The sequence below is a fragment of the Halyomorpha halys genome, unplaced genomic scaffold (genome assembly GCF_000696795.3).
Source record: "Halyomorpha halys isolate HHAL.00 unplaced genomic scaffold, Hhal_1.1 Scaffold494.1, whole genome shotgun sequence".
NCBI lineage: Eukaryota > Metazoa > Arthropoda > Insecta > Hemiptera > Pentatomidae > Halyomorpha > Halyomorpha halys.
In genome coordinates, this window is record NW_027110283.1 from 228,240 (window position 1) to 253,231 (window position 24,992).

The following is a 24,992-nucleotide window of genomic DNA, read 5'->3' on the forward strand; positions in this document are numbered from 1 at the left end:
GCACCCAGATTCAAAAATATTTAAAAGTTTATAATAGATACACATAAATATGAAAATGTTGAATAAATAGTATACACCATTCAAGACAAAATAAATTGCTTTTTGTTACATATCTCTCTTGAAGAGACCAAACTAAATTAGTGTACAAAGCACATTAATGCCATATTAACAAACAGATTATTTATTCTAAAAGGGAAATGGGTATTTAAAAAATGAATAGTTTATTTACAAGCTGTCACAACTTCTTTATTCTAAAAATTACGTGAATACAAAAGAAAGAATCATTAAACTTTTGCAACAAAATAGTGTCGGTTTCATGCCATATTCAACCAGACAAAGACCAGCAAATATTTTAGCAAGTGGGAAAAAAATAGATGGTTCAACTTTACAAATCTAATACAACATCAAAAGAAATTATAAGTTCAATTCATACCAAATCAATGAGGAATTTCGACAGTATACTTTTACATTCTTACAACCTAAACCACTTAAAACCTGTTATTCAAAAAATCAAAACACCTTCTCTACATAAACTTGTATAAAAGATTTCTATTAGATTAATAGAATTTAATAATAAGAATATACTATTAATCTAATTTCATTTAGTTAAATAGTTTCTTTCATAAAACTTCCTTAAAGATGTATAATAAATTTATATTTAAAACTTTATACATTAAATTTCATGAATGTTTGGTAAATGAATCTTTAATAGTGCTTACTATGTAAATGATTTTAAATAAAAAAACTGAAAAACATTTAGAAAAAAACCTTAAAATATTCATTTAATCAATTTTTGCGAACAGTATTTTGAAAAATAAGGTTTTAATTATTTATGTTTATTGTCAAATATGCATAAACGAGGTTTTGTAAGATGAAAGTATAATTTGCAAACATGTAATAATAGAATTAGTTCTTAATTAACTACTAAAACTTTATTAGAAGTAAATGAAAATACTTACTAAAAATTTTAGATAAAAATGTTGAATTCAGTAAATTTTAACTAAAGTGCTAAGACGGGAAGAAAAAAAAAACTGCTATCATAATGTTGGTATAATTGACACTTTTGAAACAGGATACGCTGTATCAATATGAAGACTTGAAGCTTCAACAAACATTACCAAGAAATAAAATAACACAATATTATTATTTGTAAGCATTAATTTCTATCTAATTACAACTGTTAGTTACATAATACATAGCAAAAGAAGCATTGTAATAAATTATGGAAATATATTGTGTAACTTTCATCAATTAGTTCACATTTCAAACTAAAATTAAAGTACTAATTCACCAATAAAAGCAGCTAATTATGTAGAATACGATTGTTAGACTGAGCACATTACTATTTTTCAGTTTTTCATTAGAATATAAATTATCAAGTATCAAAAGACTGTATAATATTGTAATACATTTAGGAACATAATACAAATTCTAACCACTTTACAACAAAGTTAAAAATGTACACAATGTACCAGAAGAGGTCCCTACGAAGTTTGTTCAAATTAATGACTTTATTAACAAAAATATGTTATTAAATCATGTATGTTTCCCAGAATGATTTATTTCAGGAATCAGAAGGCGATGCTCATTGATTTGAAATGACATTGTACAAATAATTTATAATACTTTATTAAAACAATTTGAATTATCCAAAGCAATCAAACTAACACTTATAATAAATAACATTTTCTAGATAAGATCACAGCAGCTGTGTTTGTAGAGCTAAGATAACTTTTTAGTTCTTTATTAGGAAATAATAATAAATAATAAATAACAGGTGATGTAAATTGCATCAAGGGCACTACTATTGCTGCAAAAATTGAGAAATTTATGATTTCATCTCATTTAAACGATAGGCAAAGCGCCAATGTGAGCAAACCATGGTTCACCTTTTCGCTCAAATACACTTAGATTTCTTGTAACTTTTTTTTTTCTTTTTAATCTTATAATATTTATAATTATAAAAATTCTCAGCTATTTCACAGAATTTGTCGATGACAAGATACAAAACAGATATTCGTTATTAGCTGTATTTTTAAATTTAATGTATTTGTAATTTTGAAAAGAAAGCACTATTGAAGTCATCTTTTAGCAAATACATCCTCCCTCGTTATCCTGCTGGTCCTGTTGCGGTGAGTGCTGCGTTTGTAAATCAACAGCTAAAAATGCTAGTGTTAAGGGATTTTTTTTTAAAGGAGATATAAAATGAATAATAAACAAATCCTTAATGCTTGTTTGACAAGGAAAGTGAGTTTAATTTAACACTGTGGGAAATGCTACAAATAGAAAATGCATATATAGGTTCAAATATCAAGGTGCAATTTCAGGAAGCCTACCACAGAGCTTTCATGCAAACTAAGCAGTTTTAACAAGAGAGTGTTCGTAACAGACAAGTTGCAATTGAAATATAACATGAAATTAAATCGAATATCACAAATCAAAACTTTTATAAATAAATTCATAATGTAAAATTGTGTTAAACTGATTTCTCTTTTGAATCTTTTTATGTAATAAAATAAAGAAATGGCACTGGACAATGAGGTCTTCTTCAGAGAAATAAAAATTTGATAATTCTTTTCGCCATCAATTATGAATTAGCACTAGTACCAAAATAAGGAATAATCAGTAATCATGGTAAACCAATTAGGACAACTAGAGGATGCTTGGAACAGTAAAGAAAATAATTACTTATTTTTCAGCTAGTCCATTTAGTAAATTATAAATTGATAGTAAACAGCAGAAGAGGATAGAAGATTGAAACCTGTTTAATCAACTTCAGGTTAATAATTTTAAATTTCAGAGATATAAAAAAAATATATATACGATAAGAATGTTATATATTTTCAAAACTGAACTTTAGAATCAAATAATTGTAAGGAAATAAAGATCTTGTCCACCTTTTTGTGAATTTTAAATCTATCAGGGTTGTGGTCAAAAGAGAAACAAAAATAATTAACAACTATTTATTTTCCGACGTTTCACCCCACTTTGTAGATCTTCATCAGGGCTGTTCAAGTTGGTAGCTTTGGTTACTATGTTATCTTGAGCAGTCCTCATGAAGATCTACAAAGTAGGGGAAACATCAGAAAATAAATAGTAGTTAACTATTTTTGTTTCTCTTTTGACCACAACCCTGATAGATTTAAAATTCACAAAAAGGTGGACAAGATCTTTATTTCCTTACAATTATTTGATTCTAAAGATCAGTTTTGAAAATATATAACATTCTTATCGTACATATATTTTTTTTATATCTCTGAAATTTAAAATTATTATCAGAAAGAAACCCCTGTCTACAGTAATATCTTTGGAACATATCCATTTCTAAATAAAACCAAAACTTTTTTTTTTGTGATAAACAAGCAATTCAAGCAAAGCAATGACGAAAGCTGGTAAGAAGTGGCATAAATTGTTCACAAGTGATAAAACAAGTTGAATTTTACAACACCCCCCACGAAGATGTAGAAGAGGGAACCACTGTCCATTCAAGGAAGAAAGATCTTCCAAATGACAAGAATGACCAAAAAGAATGCCATGATTCCAAGATAGAGCATGCTACAATACTGAGGTGAGGGACACATGACCGAGTTCCTCAATCTCATCCTTACAGTATGGGAAGAAGAAAGGATCCATGAAGTTTTGAAATGAGGAATTTTTTTTTCACAAATGAAGTATAAAAAATATCGAGAAATAGTTCTTTTTTCAATGGTTTACAAGTTTGTCAAAAGTCCTTTTAGAGAGACTTGTGTTCCTCATACAAAATAAGAGATAGGTAAGTATCAAGCTGGATTCAGGAGGAGTAGATCGACTCTGGACCATATTTTCTTCTGAAATTAATTTTTGGGAAAGCAAAGGAGTTGAACTTAGCTACACATCACCTTTTTGTGAATTTTAAATCTATCAGGGCTCAAACAAGTGATAGAAGATGTGAAGATATTTTGGGTATCCAAAGCTGATCCAACTGGTAAGCATGCCTAGCTCAAACAGTGTTGTTTACATTGGAACTAACCTCTCAAACTTCCTTTAGTTACTAACAATGGGCTCAGATGGAGTAGTCATTGCATGCCTCCTTTATAGTATTGCATGGGAGCGTTGAACAAGTAAATCTTTTTAAACTCAGACCAAGCTCAATCTTTTTAAAACATTGGTCTGCTGGATTCTTACATATGGGTCAAAATCTCACCAGACCTAATACCATGCTACCAGTGACAGACCTAATAATGCTTATGGTATTTGAAAGAAAACTATTGAGACAATTTTTTGGTGTTATAGGAGAGAAAGATATCAAAAGGTCAATGAGACCGATATAGTCAAGTTAATCAACCTCAGGAGACTTCAGTGGGATGACCATGTTATGAGAATGGTCTTAAGCATTAGACCATGCTTAAGATACTAACTGGTGAGTTTCATGACAAGAAAAGAGAGCTGGCCTCCTGTAGGATGAGTGGACTTGGTCTCAATGTACAAAAAGTTTTTGGTAGCCAAGATAGTGGAACAACTGCAACTGATCAAACCAATAATTAATGAATTGAAGGAAACCCTTGATCCAAATATAAATCAAAAATTTTATTTTATTATCAGTCTGTCATATTTAAATTATGTTGTGTTAGCTTCTTCATAGTATTTCTTTAACAACATAATTGTCTTCTTTTTGAAAAAGTTTTCACATAAATAGTGAACTCCATGCAGTAATTGCTAAAATATAAGTCTTTTAAAGTATTGCTTTCTTTCTACCAGATTTATATCTGCCCCAAGATATAAAAAGAATTAGTATTAGGATTCTAAACAGAATTAAAACAATTTATAAAATTTTTATTAACAAAAATGAAAGGTCTTAAGTTTCAATGATGCATCACAAAAATGTTTACTCTAAAAACTGTCTCTTGCTAGCTTACTTTATCTGTTAGAATTAGCTACTATGACCCAAATAAAACTTTTGAATTTGAAGATATAAGCACATTGAAGGAACTAAATGGATCTAGCTAAATCGGCAATACATAAGAACTTGAATATATAGACACTTAGGTTATACAATTTTTAAGTTCATCCTCAAGCTGAAAATGGAGCTGCTCATAGTTCAGTGGTTAGGACACAGTCTTACCAATTTTATGTCTATTGGCGGTGCTGGTTCGAATCCGGCCTGGGACGTTGACTTTTTTCATTGAGTGGCAGTCCCACAAAATGAAGAACTTTGACCCCCAACCATGGTTAGGCAGTATAGGACTCCAATGGGAGTATTGGCCGAAAAAAAAAAAGTTGAAATTAAAATAACACATTGATTTTTTTAATTGTTTTATTTGGCAGTTATCGGAATATTCTTCGGCCAAACTGTGAATGAACTGTTGAGTCTCTATAATTGTGGCTGATGTATTATAATTAAAAATAAGAAAATTAAATAAATAAAAATGTTATTAAAAAAAAAAATATCATTATTGATATAAATTTAATACATTATTTCACTTCTGTCATCAAATTCCAAGACTGCCACAATTTTTTAATTTCATATATCTTTAAAAATAACGCTTGTGAAATTTAATTTAGAACCAAAAACAGTATCAACAGTTTTTCAAAGTAAAACAAATTTTATCATCCTGAGCCCCTTCTACGAAGTTATACTTTTAATATTATAGGCTTTTTATTAGTTCCAATTATAATCAATGATTTATCAATAGGCCATTCTATCTACAAATCTTTATAGAAGTTGCCTTGTAATAGTCTTTACTTTCATCTCCAGTGATAGTATTATAAGCCTTTATATGATTCAATTCTATATCTTCAATATTGCACCTCACAATAGTTAGACAGAAGCTGTTACACAATGTCTAAGCAATAGAACTACAAAATAATAATTGATAAACCAAGTCCGGTTGAAAATCTAAAATTAATAAAGTGAATATATTTTAAAACCCCGACTGTTTCATTTTATAATTTTTAGGAAATTTTAAAAATGATTGAAAAATTTAATTACATTACAATGTTGAAGAAATCACCAGCTTCCTGAATTGTCTAAAGAAACTGTTAAAACAAAATTAAAGATTGTCAAAATATTTTTTTAATTAACCATTCCTTAAATTAAATACATTTTCATTATGATCTAATACTTCATTTTACTAATTAGAATAAATTGAATTTAAAAAAAATCCTATTTTCAATCATTAATTCACCACAATAATCATACATATCTTTAGTTTATACAAATGTATACCTACTTGAGAGAGTGTGTATAGATCTACAAATATTAGCATAAAAAGTCTCAACATCTTAATTTTGGGGTTGAATGCAAAGCAAAACAAACAATACTCTAACATAATAAAAGCATTTATAGCATATATTTTAGGAAGCTTTTAAAAGCAATAATAGATGCGACCACAGCACAATCAAAGTTGAAGGAAGCAATTAGCAATGCAGCTTGACTTATTCAAAGCTTTAAATAAAATAATAATAATTTAAAAACAATTTAATTAGCTTAATTTTACTCAACTAAAACTAAAGAATTTAATCCTAAGCATACTTACCTTAGTCAAGATATTTTTAAAAATAATATAAATTCATGTTTCTTTTTCTTATTAATTAACAAATTATAAAAACACAAAACATCAATTCAAATTCATTGATTCATTGTATTTAAGCATTTCTATACAACAGAAATAAGCATTTTGACAGAGTAAGATGATTCTATCATGGCAGAACTAAAAATAATACTAAAAACAAAAAATTAATCTAAAATTTTAAATTTAAATCAATAACTATGTGACAATCACTCTAATATTTTTACTTAATTTCAATTATTATTTTTTTTTTCTCCTTGGTTAAGAGGATAACAAAAAAATAATTAAAAAAAAGGTTTAAAAAATTATAAATTAATTAATAAATAATATATATTTTGTTTTTACAATAATATGTACAGAAAGTCAAACAAATGAATATATGATGATTTAAAAAAATAAAGTAAGTAGATTTTAGGACTATTTTGAAGAGAAAAAAAGAGGAGCGAAGCCTCTTTTATTCCGCTTTAAAAATATTATTATTAGGAGTTTTTAAAACATATAATATTATATTAACAGTATTATTTAAAGCCCATACATCAGATGGGGAAAGGATGAATATCACCTAGCATATGATTTTTTATTAGCAATATTAATACTTCAGGAAAAAATATAGAGGACAGATTAAGTATTAAATATATCAACCATCCTTTTTTAAGTACAAAAATAAAGATAAATACATAAAACATACTTATACATGAATCGTACAATGAAATAAATACAACTAGAAATGAACTTAAAAACGGATGGTTCAAATTCCCAGGAATTTAAGAGTCTTTAGTTATAATTTTTTTTTTCCTATTTGCTTTTATATAATAAAAAAATATATAATAAAACAAAACATGAGGAACAAATGACAAAAAGAAACAATGTAGCTTATAAAAGAAGAGGAAAAAAAAGAGCATATAAAAAGGAATGGTCCCAGAACCGTTGATGCCAGGTTACAGGGCTCAGTTTAACAAGCACAACCTCCCTCTGCATTATTTCCCTCAGCTGGGGTATCTTTCAGCATTATTTCTTGCACTGCAGCGCATTCGTTAAGGAACAGAAAGATTAAAAAAATAAAAAAAATTAAAATTAAAAACTTAATAGAATGTAAAAAAAAAGAAAACATAAAACTAAATGTGAAAACAAACCAAAAATAGCATTGTTTATATACGTGTGTGTGTTTACAGAGATTAGCCTAAAAGTAGTAGATTAAACATTATTATCTTATCCAAAATTTGATGCTATAAAAAATTCATGTAAACATGAGTCCTAGCCAAACACCAATATAAGGTGAAAACATTTATAATAAAATAGAGTAAAAATATATTTTCTAGACTCATTTAAGGAATTGAAAAACCACATTATATAACTTCATACTACTAATGAGGTACATCGAATTCCGTATTAGATAAAAACATCAGTACAAGAGGCCTAACATAACATTTAGCAATTTTTTAAAATTTATCCTATTAAAAATGTATGTGAAAATTTAATCAAAACACATGTTTTGTTTAAATTTCAAGTTTTATTCAATAAATCATTATAAAATTCTTAGTAGATCTTAAATCTCATAAAATTGTAAGTTTAGTCTATCAGAATGGAGTCATTTTAAATTCATAAACACTTACCACAAAATGGCAGGACTCTTTTGGTAGAAATAGGTAAATGGTAGAACCCCTAATTATCATTCGATAGAAATAGAGTGAAGAAATTCTGGGATGCTAAGGTTCAACATTGTATTAGGTTCGTGTGGAATGACCCATTCCAAAATTTATAAAAGAAGATGATTGAGGATGCGTTCAGTGAAGAACACAAATAAGTAAATACTTATTTATTATTGCCAAAGTTTCAACATTCAAGATATTTATAGTCCTATCCAATGCAGAATACAATACCACTACATAGCACCAGAAATTTCTGAAGAATTTAGTAAAATTAGCAATTTTGGATTTATTCTGAAATTGCTATTTTTGTTTGCTTTTTTTCCTGAGGTTTTAAGATCTAAATCCACACATTTCGAAAAATTTTTATCAGTATCAAATTTGGTGTAAGATAGTAAAGTTAGACTGATTAATTCAGGGGTTATCCTGCTCACACAAACACCAGCTCCCTGAAAAAGTGTTAGCAAATGCTTCACACATTAATAGCTAATAAGGAAAAATTTAAACTTTCTCTCTAACACACCCATTATTTTTAATTTACATAATATTGTGCAACCTTACTGAACTGAGCTTATTATCAGAAAACCCAAAACTAATATAACAATTAATACTGTAATAGATCACAGTCGACTGTGAATGGAATAGTAAAGATAATTACTGGGTTATAATGTGGTATGAATTATTTAAATTAAAATAATATCATGTATCAAAGAGTTCTAGAAGTAATAAAATAATATTTGTAAGTGTAAAATATTATTTTATGTGGTATCAAAAATATAAAAAATTATTTTTACAAAGTTAATCAGATTATATTCTAAACTTGAAATTTTATGATAATTTAGTGTCATGGGTTAGATTAATAATTGATCATTCCCAATCAAAAGTCAATATATCCACTCTTAGAAAATGGTTATTTAAAAAATATTATGGACGCATGACATGTAGATAAGTTAAGTTCTTATTGAAAATGATAACCAGAAATAGATATTTGGCAAGGAGAAATTTAAATTTTGAAATAAACTGAATAAGCTTTAGCTAGAGAAATTAAATTCACCATAAAAACTTTTACTTGTGAGAAGTGGATTTGTCAAATTTTTAAATAAAACTAATCCATTAACATGCATTTATTCAATTGGATTAATGCAATGGAAAACAATTCTGTGTTTTTTATTTGTTATGTTGACACTACTTTTAAGTTTGACCAGATGAAAAACTGCAATGTAGGTAAAATAAAAACCAAATAAAAATATACTGTTGTATGCTTCATCATTGATTTTTAAAAAATTATTATTAAACCATCAAATTATATCTATTTTTATAAAATTTTAAATCAAAAAATTAAATAAATTTCAGGAAAATGACAAATTTTAAAAGGTTTTGTTTTCTCAACAATAGGCAATATTTTTGTAGATATAGATTCTATATCTCTATAGATATATAGAGTGAGACATAGTTTTTTGGGTCTTTATTGACTGAAAACATTTCTTGCATTTTATCACGCAGTAGACTTTTCCATTTTAACTTAGTAAATCAGGTCGTTGGCCCCGTGTTACTGGATTCACTATAGCCCCTGATGAAGACCTGAAACTCAGGTCGAAACGTTGGCATAAAATAAATAAATATGGTTTTGTTTATTTATGTCGTTCTTTGCTGACCGCACTCCCCGACAAACTTCTCCAATCATTAATCTATGGTCAACTATCTACACCTCATTAACTTAGTAAAATTAACCACAGTAGTAGGCAGATGTCTGATGAGGGAAAAAAATTGATTCCTTCATAAACTTCAGCAAACAAAAAAGTAATAAAAACTTTTGTATTTTGTACATAGAAGAATGTTCATAAAAATAAGTTATTTAAAACAATTGTCAATTAGTTGCATTAAGAATTTTTTTTTTAATTATAAAAGTATATATATTTCTGGCATTTCAGTAAAGTTTTCAAACTTTTTTTTCTAATTTTTTCCTACTTCTACACAGTTATCTAATTAAAACTTTTTGGTTTCATAAATATTCCATGGAAGTATCAGTTGTAATTTATTTTCTTATTTTTAATCTCCAGAGATATCTGCGGATTGTAAATCCTTTATCCATGTTTATCATTCTCACACAAAGTTGGTCATTTTAAAATTTTTTCACTAATGGATGGTAAAAATTTATTTACATATTTTTGCTCTAAGCATCCACAGTAACGCCATCCTAAAAACATTCTCCTAATGTTTCATACTAGTAATTTATGGGTATTCCTTATCTTTATAAGTTAATGCGATAAAAAACAACTGACCTAAAACGATGACAATTGTGTTTCAAATTGACTTTTCCTTTCAAGATCACTTTAACTAAAATTAATAAAGTCCAACCTAATATATAAAATTTAATATTTTCAACATTACAAACTTTTCTTAAAAAAAATCCCGAAAGTTTAACCTATTCCTTTAGCAATTAATGTGTTAAACAGAAAAGGTTACTAAGAAGTTTCAACATAACATAAAATAACAAAATTTAAAAAATAAAAGTTTAATTTAATAAAAACAAATTTTTAAAAAAATTTAAAAAACCATCAGTGTTAAAATAAAATAAACCAATTTATACATTCTTAATCCAAGATGATTGATTGTAATGCAGCTAATAAAATTATCTAAACCTTTTTTTCCTAATTTTTTTTTGTTCATGACTAATAGTTTATTGAATTTTAGATATAATCTTATATTAGCTCCACAAATTGTTTTTAAAATTGAGACAATTACTGGAAATACATTCTTTGATATAGTATTAATAAATGTTTTAATATAGTTGATCAAGAGGACAGGTTTATTTTTAAATGCTATAAGATCATCAGGAATGGTGTTGGTGGCAAAGTTACAAGTATAGTATATAAAAAGGATTTAAAATCATAGAGAAATAATAGTAAATCCAACAGATACAAAGTCTTGGTTTTATCTCCAACATAGGAATAAAAGGTTGCAAACAGATAAATTAATTTATATATACAAAGGAAATTCAAGTTAAGAATGTATTTTTCTTCAAGAGTTATGAATATGAATAAAACATTCATAATTAAATGTTCCATAATGGAATTATAGATAGAAAAATTAATCATCCTCTAAAAAAAATCAATCTGTGATGACCCACAGTATCAAGGTATCATAGTAATTCACCATAGTAATCTGGAGTCAGAAGCAGCACCGGGACAGGTGGAAATTTATTTAGTGGTGGACCCACAGAATGAATCTCAACATTCTCACTCTAACTAGAATATGTTGATAACCTATAGGATAACCATTCCACCAGAAATGAACAGCTAGGAGGGAAAAAGTAACTAAAGTGAATTAGCACATGTAGTGGAGGAAATTGTTGGCGCTGCTGGAATATCCTGTGAATGGACAGAGTACAGAATCAGAAAACAATAATGCAATTAGACAAAGATGATTCTTTTTCCTTTTCAATATTCAGTTAGATAGCTAAAAGGAATGGAAGGAGCTTCTTTCTTCTTTGGGAGGGCATCATGGTTTCCAGAAATACACTTGGACGCCAAAATAGAGGAGATATCTTTTAGCACAAAGATGTTGAATGCTAAGCAGAGAAGTAAAATGAATGCAAACAGGGTTATGTTAATAATCAAACTATAAAACAGAATGGAGCTGTACATCACTAAGAGCTCAACATCTTATGTGCTAATGTCAAAACATGTTTATTTTTTAATAAAAAAAAAGTAAATCATTTATTGAAGTTCGGATTAGAGTTAAGAAAATGTAAATTTTTCCTGAAGACAAATCAAAACAACTCTATTGACTATACTGCATCACTATCAATCTTTCATGAGAGACAATAAATGCACTCAAACCATAGATAAAATAATTTAATTAATATATAACAGAAACATAAAGTCCTCCTGTGTCCAAGTAAGGAAAAAATAATACTTCAGAAGCATTAGGAATAAAAGTTTTTATAAAAAAGTTATAATAAAATATTAGTGCAATTAGACATTAGAACATGCATAGAAAAGTTATGCAGGCGTGCAAGTGCAACAAAGGCTGCAAAATTATAGAAAGATAAAAACCAAAGGATACTATCTTCAGGAGGTCTGTTTTCTGGCGAATCCATGCCAGGCAGTGCCGCTGCAACCCTGCGGAACAGCTGAAACACAAGAACAAAACATATCTTACCATAAGACGTTTCTAGTGTATAATTAGGAGAGAATTAATTAAAATCAAAATCAAAGAACAAGACAATATGACAATGTTGTCTATTTTATTTATTATTTTTATCCATTATTTCATTCAGTCAGTGGACAATCGATACAGCACATGTCTAGAAAACACCATCCTCACTATATTGAGGTTAGAAAATTTTAGTGCATGTATGTTTAAGTCTTAATATTTTAATGCAATTTTCTTATAAGTTAAAAAAAGATATGTGCGGTTGACTTAATTGGTAACCATATATAAGTACATACCAGATGGATGAACTGGAGCTTTAACTGAAGGTTTAGTAGTTAAGTAACTGAAGATAAGATGGTTGAACATAGTTTCAACAGATGCAAGAATTATTTCTGGCACCAAAAACTAGAAACCTCCATCAAATTAAGCCAACTGGTGAAATGTATAGAATAGTCTCAGTCTCAATGACAGAATGTTGCACTTTATAAACATATATGCAGTCAACTTATAGTAAATGAATTGGAGCTTAGGACCAGAAATAGTACAGAGTGCTCTGTCCTAGATTCAAATTCTTGTAGAACTTAAGTTGTATGTGATGATATGATGTATGTGCATGACTTGATCATTATGGTGGCCATTATTACCACTATGATGGTAATAGCAGAACCAGGACCAAATAAAAGGTAGAAATCGACACCAACCTGATTGGTACATGATGCACCCTTGTGCATCTTCTCCATTATCCTCCTTAGTAAGATGGCAATGACATCTGATAAAACAGAAGCCATCTTTTTAAAGGATACGTATACGAGAGGGGAGTGCGGTGGCACAATGGTAAGGCACTATGCTGCTAGCTCCATATGCTCCTAGCTCCAAAGACCCAGGTTTGAATCCAGCTGTACCAGATAATTATTTTCTGTTGCACAATAGCCATGAATCAACACTGTTGGTTTTGGAGAACTCCTGGTGTCCAGCCAGCCACACAAAGTGGGCATCTTTAATTGGTAAAAAATCTGGCATTTAAGTGTGATCTTGAAAAAATCACCTCGTTGTATATCTATTGTTCTAAAAACAGAGCTTCCTTGCATAGTACTAAACCTGTTTGGTACATGATTCATGACACTTCATCGGTCATAGTGGTTCACATTAATTTATGAGAGGACACACAATCATCTCAAAAATTCAGGGAGAAACGAGTAGTCAAAGTAAGGTGATAACTTAGCATAAGGTTTGGAAGTTTAAAATCACAACTCACTTTGATACTTGGTGAGCAGAACAGATGTAGTCCTGAAATTAACTATCATGTTGGAGATACCTTCTGGGGCCTTGGACACCTAGAGACCCAGGCCATCCACAAAGGAGTGATGCCAAATATCAATTAATGGAATAATGATAAATAATTAATGGAAAAATGATAGATCCATGAGTTTCGATTAAAGAACTTCCCATTAAAAATCAAACAAATCTAGCCATTAAGTTTAACAAATCTAATTACAGAAATACAGCAATTTTTTACTTTCATATATACATAATAGATACATAATATTAAACAATTATTGGCCTTCAAAATGGTAACCTAGTAATGAACGAGTACATATTTTCAATGATGCAATGTAATTCATTTCAAGTAGAGTGCTTATGACTTACAATTCCTAATTAGTTATTTCGTAAATTATTAATAAATACTGAACACATAACAATAAATAAATATGTGAAAGCAAGATTTTAAGAGCCGACACTCAATCAAAACTTAAGAAGGATGAATTTTAATACTATTCAACTAACCCTATCCAAAGACAAAATCTATACTCAGGTAAGCAAAATTTAGAACTTACCTGCAAATGGAGCCCTTAAGTATATTTTGAGGTTATTATTTTTCATTATTGGACAAAAAATGATTATAACCTGCTCATGTAAACAGTATCATGTACACTGTATCACAGTGTCATTTTACAGTCATTATGTCTGCCACTCAGGTTACTGAGTTTGTTGAAATTATAAAGGAGTATGATAATGAAAATGACAGTTTTCCTTAAAATTACTATCACAAACTTAATACTACTCCTGTTTACATACCCACTTAGCTAAGTGACAGTTAATTAATTATGAATTTTTCAAGTTTTCTACCTATGTGTATAAGTTCACTTTAGTGAGTTATTATTTTTATTTACTTTGATTGATAGCTCTAATAAACTTAGCCTTAAAATTACTAATTTTTTTTTAGTAAAACATAAAATACCTGTTTAACATTATAGCCTGCTTTTGCACTGGTCTCAATGAACATCACATTTAACTCTTTCGCCTTGCGCTCACCTTCCTCTGTAGAAACTTGCCTTTTATCGGATAAATCGGTTTTGTTACCAACTAACATGATAATTACATCACTGCCTCGTTCAGTCCGTACATCATCGATCCATTTTGAGGTCTGATGAAATGAATTGGCATCTAAAGAATACATTGTTATTATGCAATTATCATAAATACAAAACATCACAATAATAAAATTTAATGATTGCTTAAAGTTTGAAAACATTATCTCAATAAGAAGGGATAAATGAAATTGAACATAAAATAGCTTAAAAGGTTAAGGATACAAAATATATCAAAAATACTAAATAAGTTTTTCTGTTAGATATTACATAGCATAATGCAAAAATACAGAAAACAACAGTTCAATATAAAAATAAATGTAGCAGGCAGGTTATTGATAGCCCAAATTTACAAGATCTATAAATCAAATGAAGGGAAAACTTTTTTCTACACATATTGCAGACATAAATAGGTTTGACAAACAATGAATTAACTGTTGATGATATATATAAATAATGTATACATGCAAAGCAATATAAGATAGTTAAATCATTAGAGAGAAAATGACTAAAAAATTTCATTCTAACAATACTTTTTTTTTTAATTAATAATTTATTTATTGATAGACATTACAATTTGCCACACAATTGTGGCCAATAGGTAATAGTGATGAATGATCACATTCATACTAAAATAAGAATAAAAATAAATAAATAAATGAGAAAAAAAAGCACATACCAATAAATAAATTTCTCTTAAAATTAACAATATTAACCCATATGTTTATGATGAGCAGAAAAAGTGGATAGTTATGTCTAAAAGTAGTTCTAGAAAACGAGGAACAATAAATTATAAAGGTATAAGTCTGGAACAGGTTGAAATATACCAATATTTTGGAATCAATATTACTAATGATAAGCGACTGGATTCCAAGATAAATCAGCTTATAAGGAAAGCTACAAATGTACACAACGCCATAATCGGCAAAAGAGAAATGGTGATGAAAACAAAAATGGCTGTACATAAACTAATCTTTATACCTATGCAGCTGAAAGTTAGACAAGTATTTTTAAAAAAAGTCAAAAGCCCCATATAAGCTACAGAAATGAAATTTCTGAGGAAAGGTCTCGGTAAAACTAGATTTGACTGAATGAGAAATGAAAGAATAAGAGAAGAGACAGGACAGGAACTGCTAATAGAAAAGAATTAACGTGGTTCAGCCATGTGCAAATAATGCCGATCAATAGACCTCCAAAAGTTATATAGGAAACAAAGACAAAGAGAAAATGACTACAAGGATGACCAAGAGGAATCAAGAAGTTGAAGTTGGTAACAGATAGAGAAGGGTTTAAGAAATGGATAAAGGCTTCCCCGACACAGTTAAGTAAAGGGGTTGATTAAAGAAGACATTCTGGATGGCAAACATGTATATGCCAAAGGACTGACCAGATTCCTGGAATGGTTCAATGGTACATGGCTGAGTAGTCAGCCTAGGAAGAAAGCCAAGAAATTTGTGTATGATTGTCAAGAAGGGTTTGTACTTTTAACAGTTGAGTCTGTTACAAATTCACACTCTCTAGCCTGGCAATACTTAATAATGAAAAAAAATCATAACATTTTCTAAAAATAAAAAAATGTCATGCTCTATTAGAGGGAAGATACCAAATGATTCCTTCTGCAACGAATGGGTCAAAATGTTGACATTCCAGTAATCTCCTAATTTCTGAAATTACTTTGTATTCATATATGTTACTTTGATATTTTAATAAAAATGCCTAAATAAATATTGCAACAGTATATAAATATATTTTCTTTTTAATTTGCAAAATTAACATTCAATGAAACACCATTTAATGAGAAGGAAATTTCTCCTATTGTAGCTAAAACACAATAAGAAATTTTCAATTGGAAAACACTTGATTTCTAAATTTTTTTTCCCAATTACGAATAAGAGAAATTTAAGGATTAACTATTTGTATAAAATCATTGTATACATAGCAAAACAAGAATGAAATTTAGATAATTTTAAGGGTACAAATAATTTTGGCAGCTGCAGATTGTAAAATTCACATACCCTACTTCCCACAGGCAGTACCTTATAAGAATACAAGTGAAAGGGAAAAGAAAGTGTGGTAAAATTCACACAAGACCAAAGAGGCGAGCCTGTTGGATTGGAAAGTAGGCAATAACAACCTATAAATATTAATAAAACCCTCCTAGCTCACTTGGAATAATGGACAGTTTGCAGACAATGTTATTCACAAAAACAGCTAAAACAAACTGTCTCAATTAGTATAACAACAGTTCTCCAATAGCTAATTCTATTATTCTTTAAAAGAGCCTACTATAATGTAAATTCAAAACAATTTAACAACATTAAAATCTTTTATTTATTATTATCTAGAGAATAAGTGAGCTAATTGTGTAAGCACAGTGAAAATTCTTTAAGCTATACCATTGTTTAGTTTTTTAAAATTGTTATGCAAAACACTAACGAAAATTGAAATAAAATACTAATATTATTGTAAATATGACTGAAAGGTCAAGTAAATAATAACATAAGCGGGTAAATATTTAGTTAAATGCAGGCACAGATCATGAAATAACAATTAACTCTGATAAGCAGTAAAACTGAATCAATTTTATAATCATAAACAGTGGTAATGGATAAAATGACTAAAATATAACCAAATAATACATGAAGTAATTCAGATTACTCCAAAAATATAAATAAATATGAAATAATTTTTTTCAAGCATCATTTATGAAAGAATAGTTTATTTAATCTACAGATCAAAGGTTTTTTTTTTTTATATTGTTTTGTTGTGGATACTTTTAATTAGCTAAGAAAACAGAGTATTAACAAAAAATAATTCATTATATATATAAAATCAATCAAAAGCTGTTCTTCCATGTTAGTTTCATGTAATCTTCATTTTCATTTCCAACATTTATTTTAAATATGCCATTTACTATGAAGAGACATATCATCTCTAATCCTGATTTAAACAATTTTTTCATGGCATTTTGTCTCTCCAAAATTTGTACAAATAAGTGAAGCTGATATAACTTGTTTTTAATACAAACTGTATTAAGTCTTCTAGTATCACTAATGTATATCTATATATGTATGTATATCATCAATGTCGATCCATAAACCAAGTGACTTAAAAGCCCCAAGTTTGGTTGAGATCAAATTTTCTCAGATAAAATCCTAATACAATGCTGAATATAAGTAAGTAGATCTCAAACATTGGTTAATATCTCTGGGAGATTATCTCAGAAAAAACTCTATCCATATTCTATTGAATATATGGTAAATTGAATCAAGTAGTATTTTACTCACTACAAGTGATAAAACCAGCTAGGAGAAGCAAACAATTGACTAATAGAACAAAACAAAATAAAAGCCAATGGTTCAAGAAATATAACTTCAAAATGTGTCTCATATAACATTAATGGAGGGCTCAAAAAATATTATCCTCAACCGTTACCTAGGGAAATGGAGTATGACAAAGCCCAGAGAGAAATCAAACCATACCTGTGGACACTGAACTCAAAATACCGCCTCATGATTTCCAAAGAATACTTTAATTGACAGCTCATTATTTCTCCAATTTTGGGCATAAAACAATTTCTTTTTTAATCTAGGATTTCGTTTTTTTATTTTGTAAATAACTATCATAGTAATTTCAAATTACTAACAATTTCTAATGTTTTTGTACTTTCTAAAATTCATCTTCTTTTCCATAGTAAATATTTTTATATGCATAAACCTCTATAACATCTATATTCCTACATACTTAGTATTTATAGAATATAATCAAAATTATCAAATGTTGGCTTAAGTAATATAAAATAAATAAAAGACAACTGGGATCCATGAAACCCTTCACAGTAAAATTTTCATCTCCACAGTTAAAGATTAATTATTATAAAATCTTGATGGTACTTGCTAATGAACAGAGATCCAATACTTTATGAAGTAAAGTTCCCAATTGTATGCAATAAAAATTGTTGATTTTTATGTAATTGTTTTTAAATAATATGGCAAATGAAAAGTTGTAAATTAAATTGAGTTGGGCTGTATTGCTTCACCACATTTATTACTACATTAATGTTTTGGTTGATCAAGCCATCTTCAGGTGCATGATCGTCTTTCTTACCAAGCTATAAAAAGTTCTGTAATCTAGTTTTATCAATGAATTGATAAACAAAAATAACATAATAAACGATAGGCTGTATAGATTAGGGAAAAAATATTTAAAAAAAAAAAAGCAGTTTATGAAATGAGTATAAAAAATATGAGAATAAAAAAAATAATACTTATCACAGTTTTAAAAAAGTTCTGCATTAGATTTAAAATGAACCATATTTGAAATACAGGTTTTGAAAAGTTTAAATGGTCACTAAAAAAGATTTCTCTTAGTTAAAAAAAAATCATTCAAGAACAACTAAAAATTAAAACTACATTACAATATTACATTAATTTTAAAAAACAAAACAAAATTATAATACAAGTAAAATATAAAAAAGAATAAAAACTATATTTCAAAATCAAAATTCCTATGAACCTTAGGAGAGGAGGGAACAATAAAGTAAATAATTAAATAATTTAACAATACATCTATTCTTTATTTTTAAAAACATTAGTTAAAGTAATTACTCACAAGAATATAAAACAAGTGTCATTAAAATTCAAGGACACAACTCTTTGATATAATCAGTGTTTTTTATGGATTGTCAGGTGAACGATTATAGTTAATTTATTCCTAGCACTAACATGAACTAGGACAAGGTTTAGAGATCTAAAAGCCGAAAGTATTATGTCAATGTAACAAAACAAAAAAAAATTGAGACAAAGACCAACAAAGAGTATAAAATAAAGGAAAAAGATGTGGGTCATTAATGAGAAATATTATAGCAATTTGAGCTTTTTGAAAACATAAATTTTGGTGAATACATCATCAAAATTAGTGACACGATAAACGTGAAATAACATTTACCAGATATATTTGATTTTATGGTACAAACATAACTTTGAGATCATTAAAGCCAGCACTTACTTGTAATGTCATAGACTACAACAGCTACGGTTGAATCTCTGATATACGAAGGTATCAGACTACGGAATCTTTCCTGACCAGCTGTATCCCAGAGCTGTAATCTAACCTGAGAAAAAATAAATAAATTTGCTAGGTTTACAAAGGTATTAGAAATAACACTTGTATACACCAAGACATAAAAATTGGTCACAAGTCCCCCAGGTTGAATATGACCTCTAAGAACTCATTTAAAGCCTTAATTAAAATACTATTTTGGCTGTAAACCATAAAAAATTCAAGAGGATAAAATGCCCCTTATTCCAATTAAAAGTTTTATACAAAATTACTCGATTCATAGTTATTCTTAATATGTTTCATATGATCTCTGTTATCAACTGTAGATAATAATTATTAGTTGCAAACAATAACAGGTTACCACTATTATAAGTATGATTTTAGGAGCCAAGTTTTGAGGCTTCATACTGATATTAAGAGACATGTTTTATACATAATAATACAATGTTGGTTATAAATTGTACTACTACAATTAATATATGATATTGTAAATTAGTGTTATTATAATTTTTTAAAATCCCCTCCTCCACTAATTGTAGACCATGCCTCTGCCGGAGACCATGCCTCGGCCCTGAGACCATGGCAATTTCCACCATGCCACCTGCTTAACCCTCATTGAAGACAACTTTTTTGGCCTCAGTGTGGTCAATACTAAAGTCCAGTGAACTTATTGTGTTTGTCCAAATTGTCAGTGTTCTGAAAAAAGGGGTAAATCCAACAATTTTCAGCAGAATATATTCTCCATTTTACCTGATCTGGAAAACACTTATTGCATGAAAAACCTATAATATAATATATTTTTTTAGTCCAGGAAATAAATAGATAATACCCTTTTAGATTAATAATGATATATCTTTTCTACTAAAAATGTTTCAGGCCTTATGTCTATTTTCAAACTATGCTTCTATTTGATTTTTATCGTATACACCATCTTCCTTCAAATGTTTTAATTATTCTAGCATCAATAAGTTTAAATTCTTTTCTAATTTTGTCCATTTAATTCTGTATCCAACATTTTTATTAAACCTATATAAGACTTGAGTGTAGTATAAGATCCTATCCTACCAAAAGTCTTAAAAATACAATTTTGAACATCAAAATTTTTAAATTGATTCAAAATCACTCGAAAAATTTCAACCAAGTGGTAAATCGCTGGTATCATAGCTTTAGCAGTTTTCTACACCAGATCACAACTTAATTAAAAGTTGATTTATTTCTTTTCAAGGATCAAACTACTTTTACTTAATCAGTAAAATTCTAATTTAAAAAAGAGGTTGTCATGACTCTTGTCAAGTGAGGTAGATTTGATTTTTGGATTTGTTTTATGTGAAAGATGGCTAATGTTAAATCTAAGTTTTACCTTTCACTAAATAATCTTAAATGCTAAATCTGTGTAAAAAGTTTCACTGAAAAATTTTCATCGTTTTAGTTTCCTTACACCCAACACTAACCTGCTGGTAAATTTTTCAAAAAGTTTACTAAATAAAGAATTCTAGAATGTTTGACACTGAGGAACCTATTTTTCAGCAAAAGTATCGATAGATGTTTTTAAAGTAGATTAACCATTAGGTTAAAGATATAACCATTTTTTTCTCTAGGCTCAATAATGTTCGAGATAAAGCAGTTGAAACGTACATATTTCAAATTTTAGAAGTTATAAATAAAAAATCACCCACAGATTTTTTTGAAAGATTAACTGTGATACCTAATCAATCATTTAATGGTCTAATAATTTATAATTTCATTTATTTTAGAAAAATCTACATTTATAGATTTCTATAAATCTCTCAGATGGATTAGCAGCTTGTTCCTCAGAATTAATGTTGTAATTGGAGAAGAATCCTTTCCATTGAATAATTTTCTTCTTCAGACAGGTTGAATGCACAACTAAAAGGAAGATACCACAAACAATTATTAGAAAAGAGTCAAAAACTCCAGCAACCAGAGCCATCAATTTTCTAAGTTTGGTGATGCTGCTGTCCAATTTTTAATTTCCAGAATTTTCTTGGCATTTGCTACCGAACGATCCAGACAAGGTCTTCTAATTATTTTATGACCAAAATTATCATTCTTTCAAATCTCGATACAGACGATTTTAAAGCTTTCTTCAACATCTTGCACTCCAATAAATATAGACCTAATTAGGATTTTATAAATTTGTATCTTGGTTATCCGCAAGAGACTTGTTTCTTAGAATCAAGAGGTAAGTAGGTGTTCTATATCTTAAAAGTGAGCAAAAAGATGAAAGGAGGGCAAACCCCGTTAAAATTACAGCTCTGGCAGAGAAAAATCAAGAAACAAAAATGAGGACAATCATTTTTTGGTATGCAGAAGTATTCTGACCTAAAAAAAACTGGTTTTGAACCTTTTTTTTTGTACAAGAATAATCTTCTACAGAATCTTAAAGTTAGAAAGATCATGACTGGACAGGACTGGGTCATGCAGTCTGCATATTCAGCCTATTTTAAAAATGGGTTCCGTAACTTACACCGAAAAATATGTTTTTCATTGTCAAAAACAGCAAATAATTCTAAAGTTTGCTTATTTATTTAACTTTTCAAAAGTTTGTCCAGCTGTATCCTGAATATTGTCGGATATAAAAAAAAAAAAAATTTGATCTCATTTAGGAGCAAATTTAGTCAATTATAAATGATTAAATAGTTACTTTTACTTTAAAATTCATCAGAACCTCATTTACAATGCTAAAAACAGCTGTAACATATTACATATAAAAATGTATTATCTGAAATTAAAAACCTTACTAAAAAAAAATGAATACATAAATTAGAACATCTATTCTCTATCCCATGAGGAAAAAGACAGAATAATATAAGACAAATAAAAAAAAAATTTAAATACTTACAGTTCTATCTTCTAAGTACATGGTCTTCGACAGAAAATCAATACCTATTGTTGCCTAGAAGAAATTAAATTATTAATCTAAAAATATTATTATTTTAATTTAAAACAAAATATTAATCCAATCCATAAAACTTACTTGGTAAGTGTTATCAAAGCTATCATACATAAACCTGGTAATTAAGGAAGTTTTCCCCACTGAAAAATAAACGTATAACTCTTAAAAAATTACGTAAGTGACAAAATACACATTTGAAAACTACAAAAACCTGAAATAATGCTACTCCATTTCCAGAGAAACAGACTGGAACTGGAACTGATAAGTGTTAGTGCAATTCTCAAAGCTAGTTACTTCAAAAACTTACCAACATTATATTAAAATCTCACATAGCTATGGAATGAAACAATTAATTTTTTCATATTATTAAAGACAATTTTAATTAATTATTTTAACAGATTCAAAACAAATATTTTTGTTTTTAAAACAAGAGATTTTTTTTGAAAAATAAATACCTTTATACCATGAAATAAGAAATGACATTTACTATCAATAAAAATTTTAAACAACATTAAATCGAAGTGAGTTCAAATAATGACAGGGCCGGTTAAAAGAAATTATAAATATCAATTAAGAGAAAGATAAGAAGTGCATTTTAAAAGCAGCACTTGACATCTCAGGATAATTATAAACATTGACACATCTGGGGCAATGATTATATTAATTTAAGTTCATTATTTTCAGAGAATAATGAGTAATTATTTTTTCAATTTTCATTTCAAATCTATATTTAATATGTTATCATATATTATCAACAGATCAATATTATATAAGTCTTCAAGTCTTGATTTGAAAAGAATAAAAAAAGAAATACTTAGACTCTCCAAATATTAACTAAATCTTTACTTAATAATTTTAGAATTTATGAGTTTAAAAATATATAAAAGACAGCAAACTTAAAAACAATGAATTAATTAATCTAATCATATAATAAAAATAAATTTGAGAGAATACTAAAACATCATATCAACAGTTACTATATTTTAAACATTAGGCAACAATGGTTGTGCAAACTAAAATAATATTTAACGGATGAAATCCAAATATTACTGAACAGGCTAGGAACTCTTCAACACAAGCTAGTCTTACTTTAAACAATAAAAACAATAATAAGATAAAAATTAAGAACTCAATCCAACAGAAACTAATTAAATGCCTTGGGAAATTATTTAAATTTTCAAGACCAATATCTAAATAGATATAAACCGAATAACTGAATACTTCAACTTAATGCCAATAGGACAATGAAAATGATCTACATGGTAAATCGTTGAAAAAGACCTAAATATTTTATCATGACCGATCATACAATTAAATATCACCAATTTGACAGCACTAAACAAGTTTGATGAAGTTAGTTTTAATATAACTAACTTCATCAAACTAAACCAAATTCATTGGTAATTAATATCTAAAATATTTCACACACAGAAATAATTTCATAGCAGAAAAGGGTGAAAGTGTTAAGGTTAAGACCTTCATATAATGAGACCTTACACGGCTATAAACTTTAGGCAACCGTAAAACTGGAGAAAAGTAACAAGTATAAGATGAAAATTAAATGAACATTTATTAATTGATTTTCAAGAAACATTAAATTATATAAGCCTACAGTAAACAAGAAAACACACAACCCATTTTTGACAGATTATGTCGAAACACCAAAGCAACAATAATTAACTTTCAGGAAACAGATAGCTATAAAAAAAAAAAAATTTCAGATCAATAAAGTTGCATTGCTATCAAAATTAGTAATCCACTTACTAATCAATCAATGTCATAAAAATCAACTCAGAAATAGGGCATATTTAAAATAAAATTACTTCAAGTTATTAAACTAATACCAACAAAAAACACCTAATATCATTTAATCATAAATGTAAGAAATAAAAAGTGAATTTAAGAAAGAATGTTGTTTTTTAATACACAATATTACTAACAATGCAACCTACTATAAAATAAAATGACAAATCAATATTCTCCAATTTCAAATCTACTTTGATGTCAATCATTTAAGGATTAAATTAAACTTCATATGGAAACCTTAAAAGATCATAAAACAATAAAGATGAAATGATGACAGGTCACTTACCACTTTGTTCACCTAAAAAAACCAGCTTAAATTTCCTCAGTGGATTTCCGAAATCTCCTGAGGAGGACATGTTGAGTTCTTCTTATCACAAATATAAATAAATACGAAAAATTATCACATTTGTAATCAACACAACAAGAAGTGACTTTCTTCACAGAATGGCTGACCCCTCCTTCAGCGCCACGTTAGTTGTGCCACAGC

At 28.1% G+C, this 24,992-nt stretch overlaps 1 protein-coding gene across 3 annotated transcripts; it reads right to left on the minus strand.

Moving 5' to 3' along the window:
- Positions 1-1,881: 1,881 nt before the first annotated feature.
- Positions 1,882-24,992, minus strand: Rab6 (RAS oncogene family member Rab6). 3 transcript variants are annotated; one of them, XM_014425092.3, is made up of 7 exons: positions 24,792-24,992; positions 22,781-22,839; positions 22,646-22,699; positions 19,729-19,834; positions 14,592-14,797; positions 12,263-12,329; positions 1,882-2,159 (listed from the first exon to the last, which is right to left on the minus strand). In XM_014425092.3, exons 1-7 carry the CDS (start codon positions 24,859-24,861, stop codon positions 2,089-2,091), a joined length of 633 nt encoding a protein of 210 aa, XP_014280578.1. In that variant the 5' UTR covers positions 24,862-24,992; the 3' UTR covers positions 1,882-2,088. The 3 variants fall into 3 exon arrangements, with proteins under 3 accessions (XP_014280578.1, XP_066904529.1, XP_014280579.1); XM_067048428.1 differs by having other exon boundaries at positions 1,882-2,168; XM_014425093.3 differs by lacking the exon at positions 1,882-2,159 and adding an exon at positions 7,362-7,568 and having other exon boundaries at positions 24,792-24,991.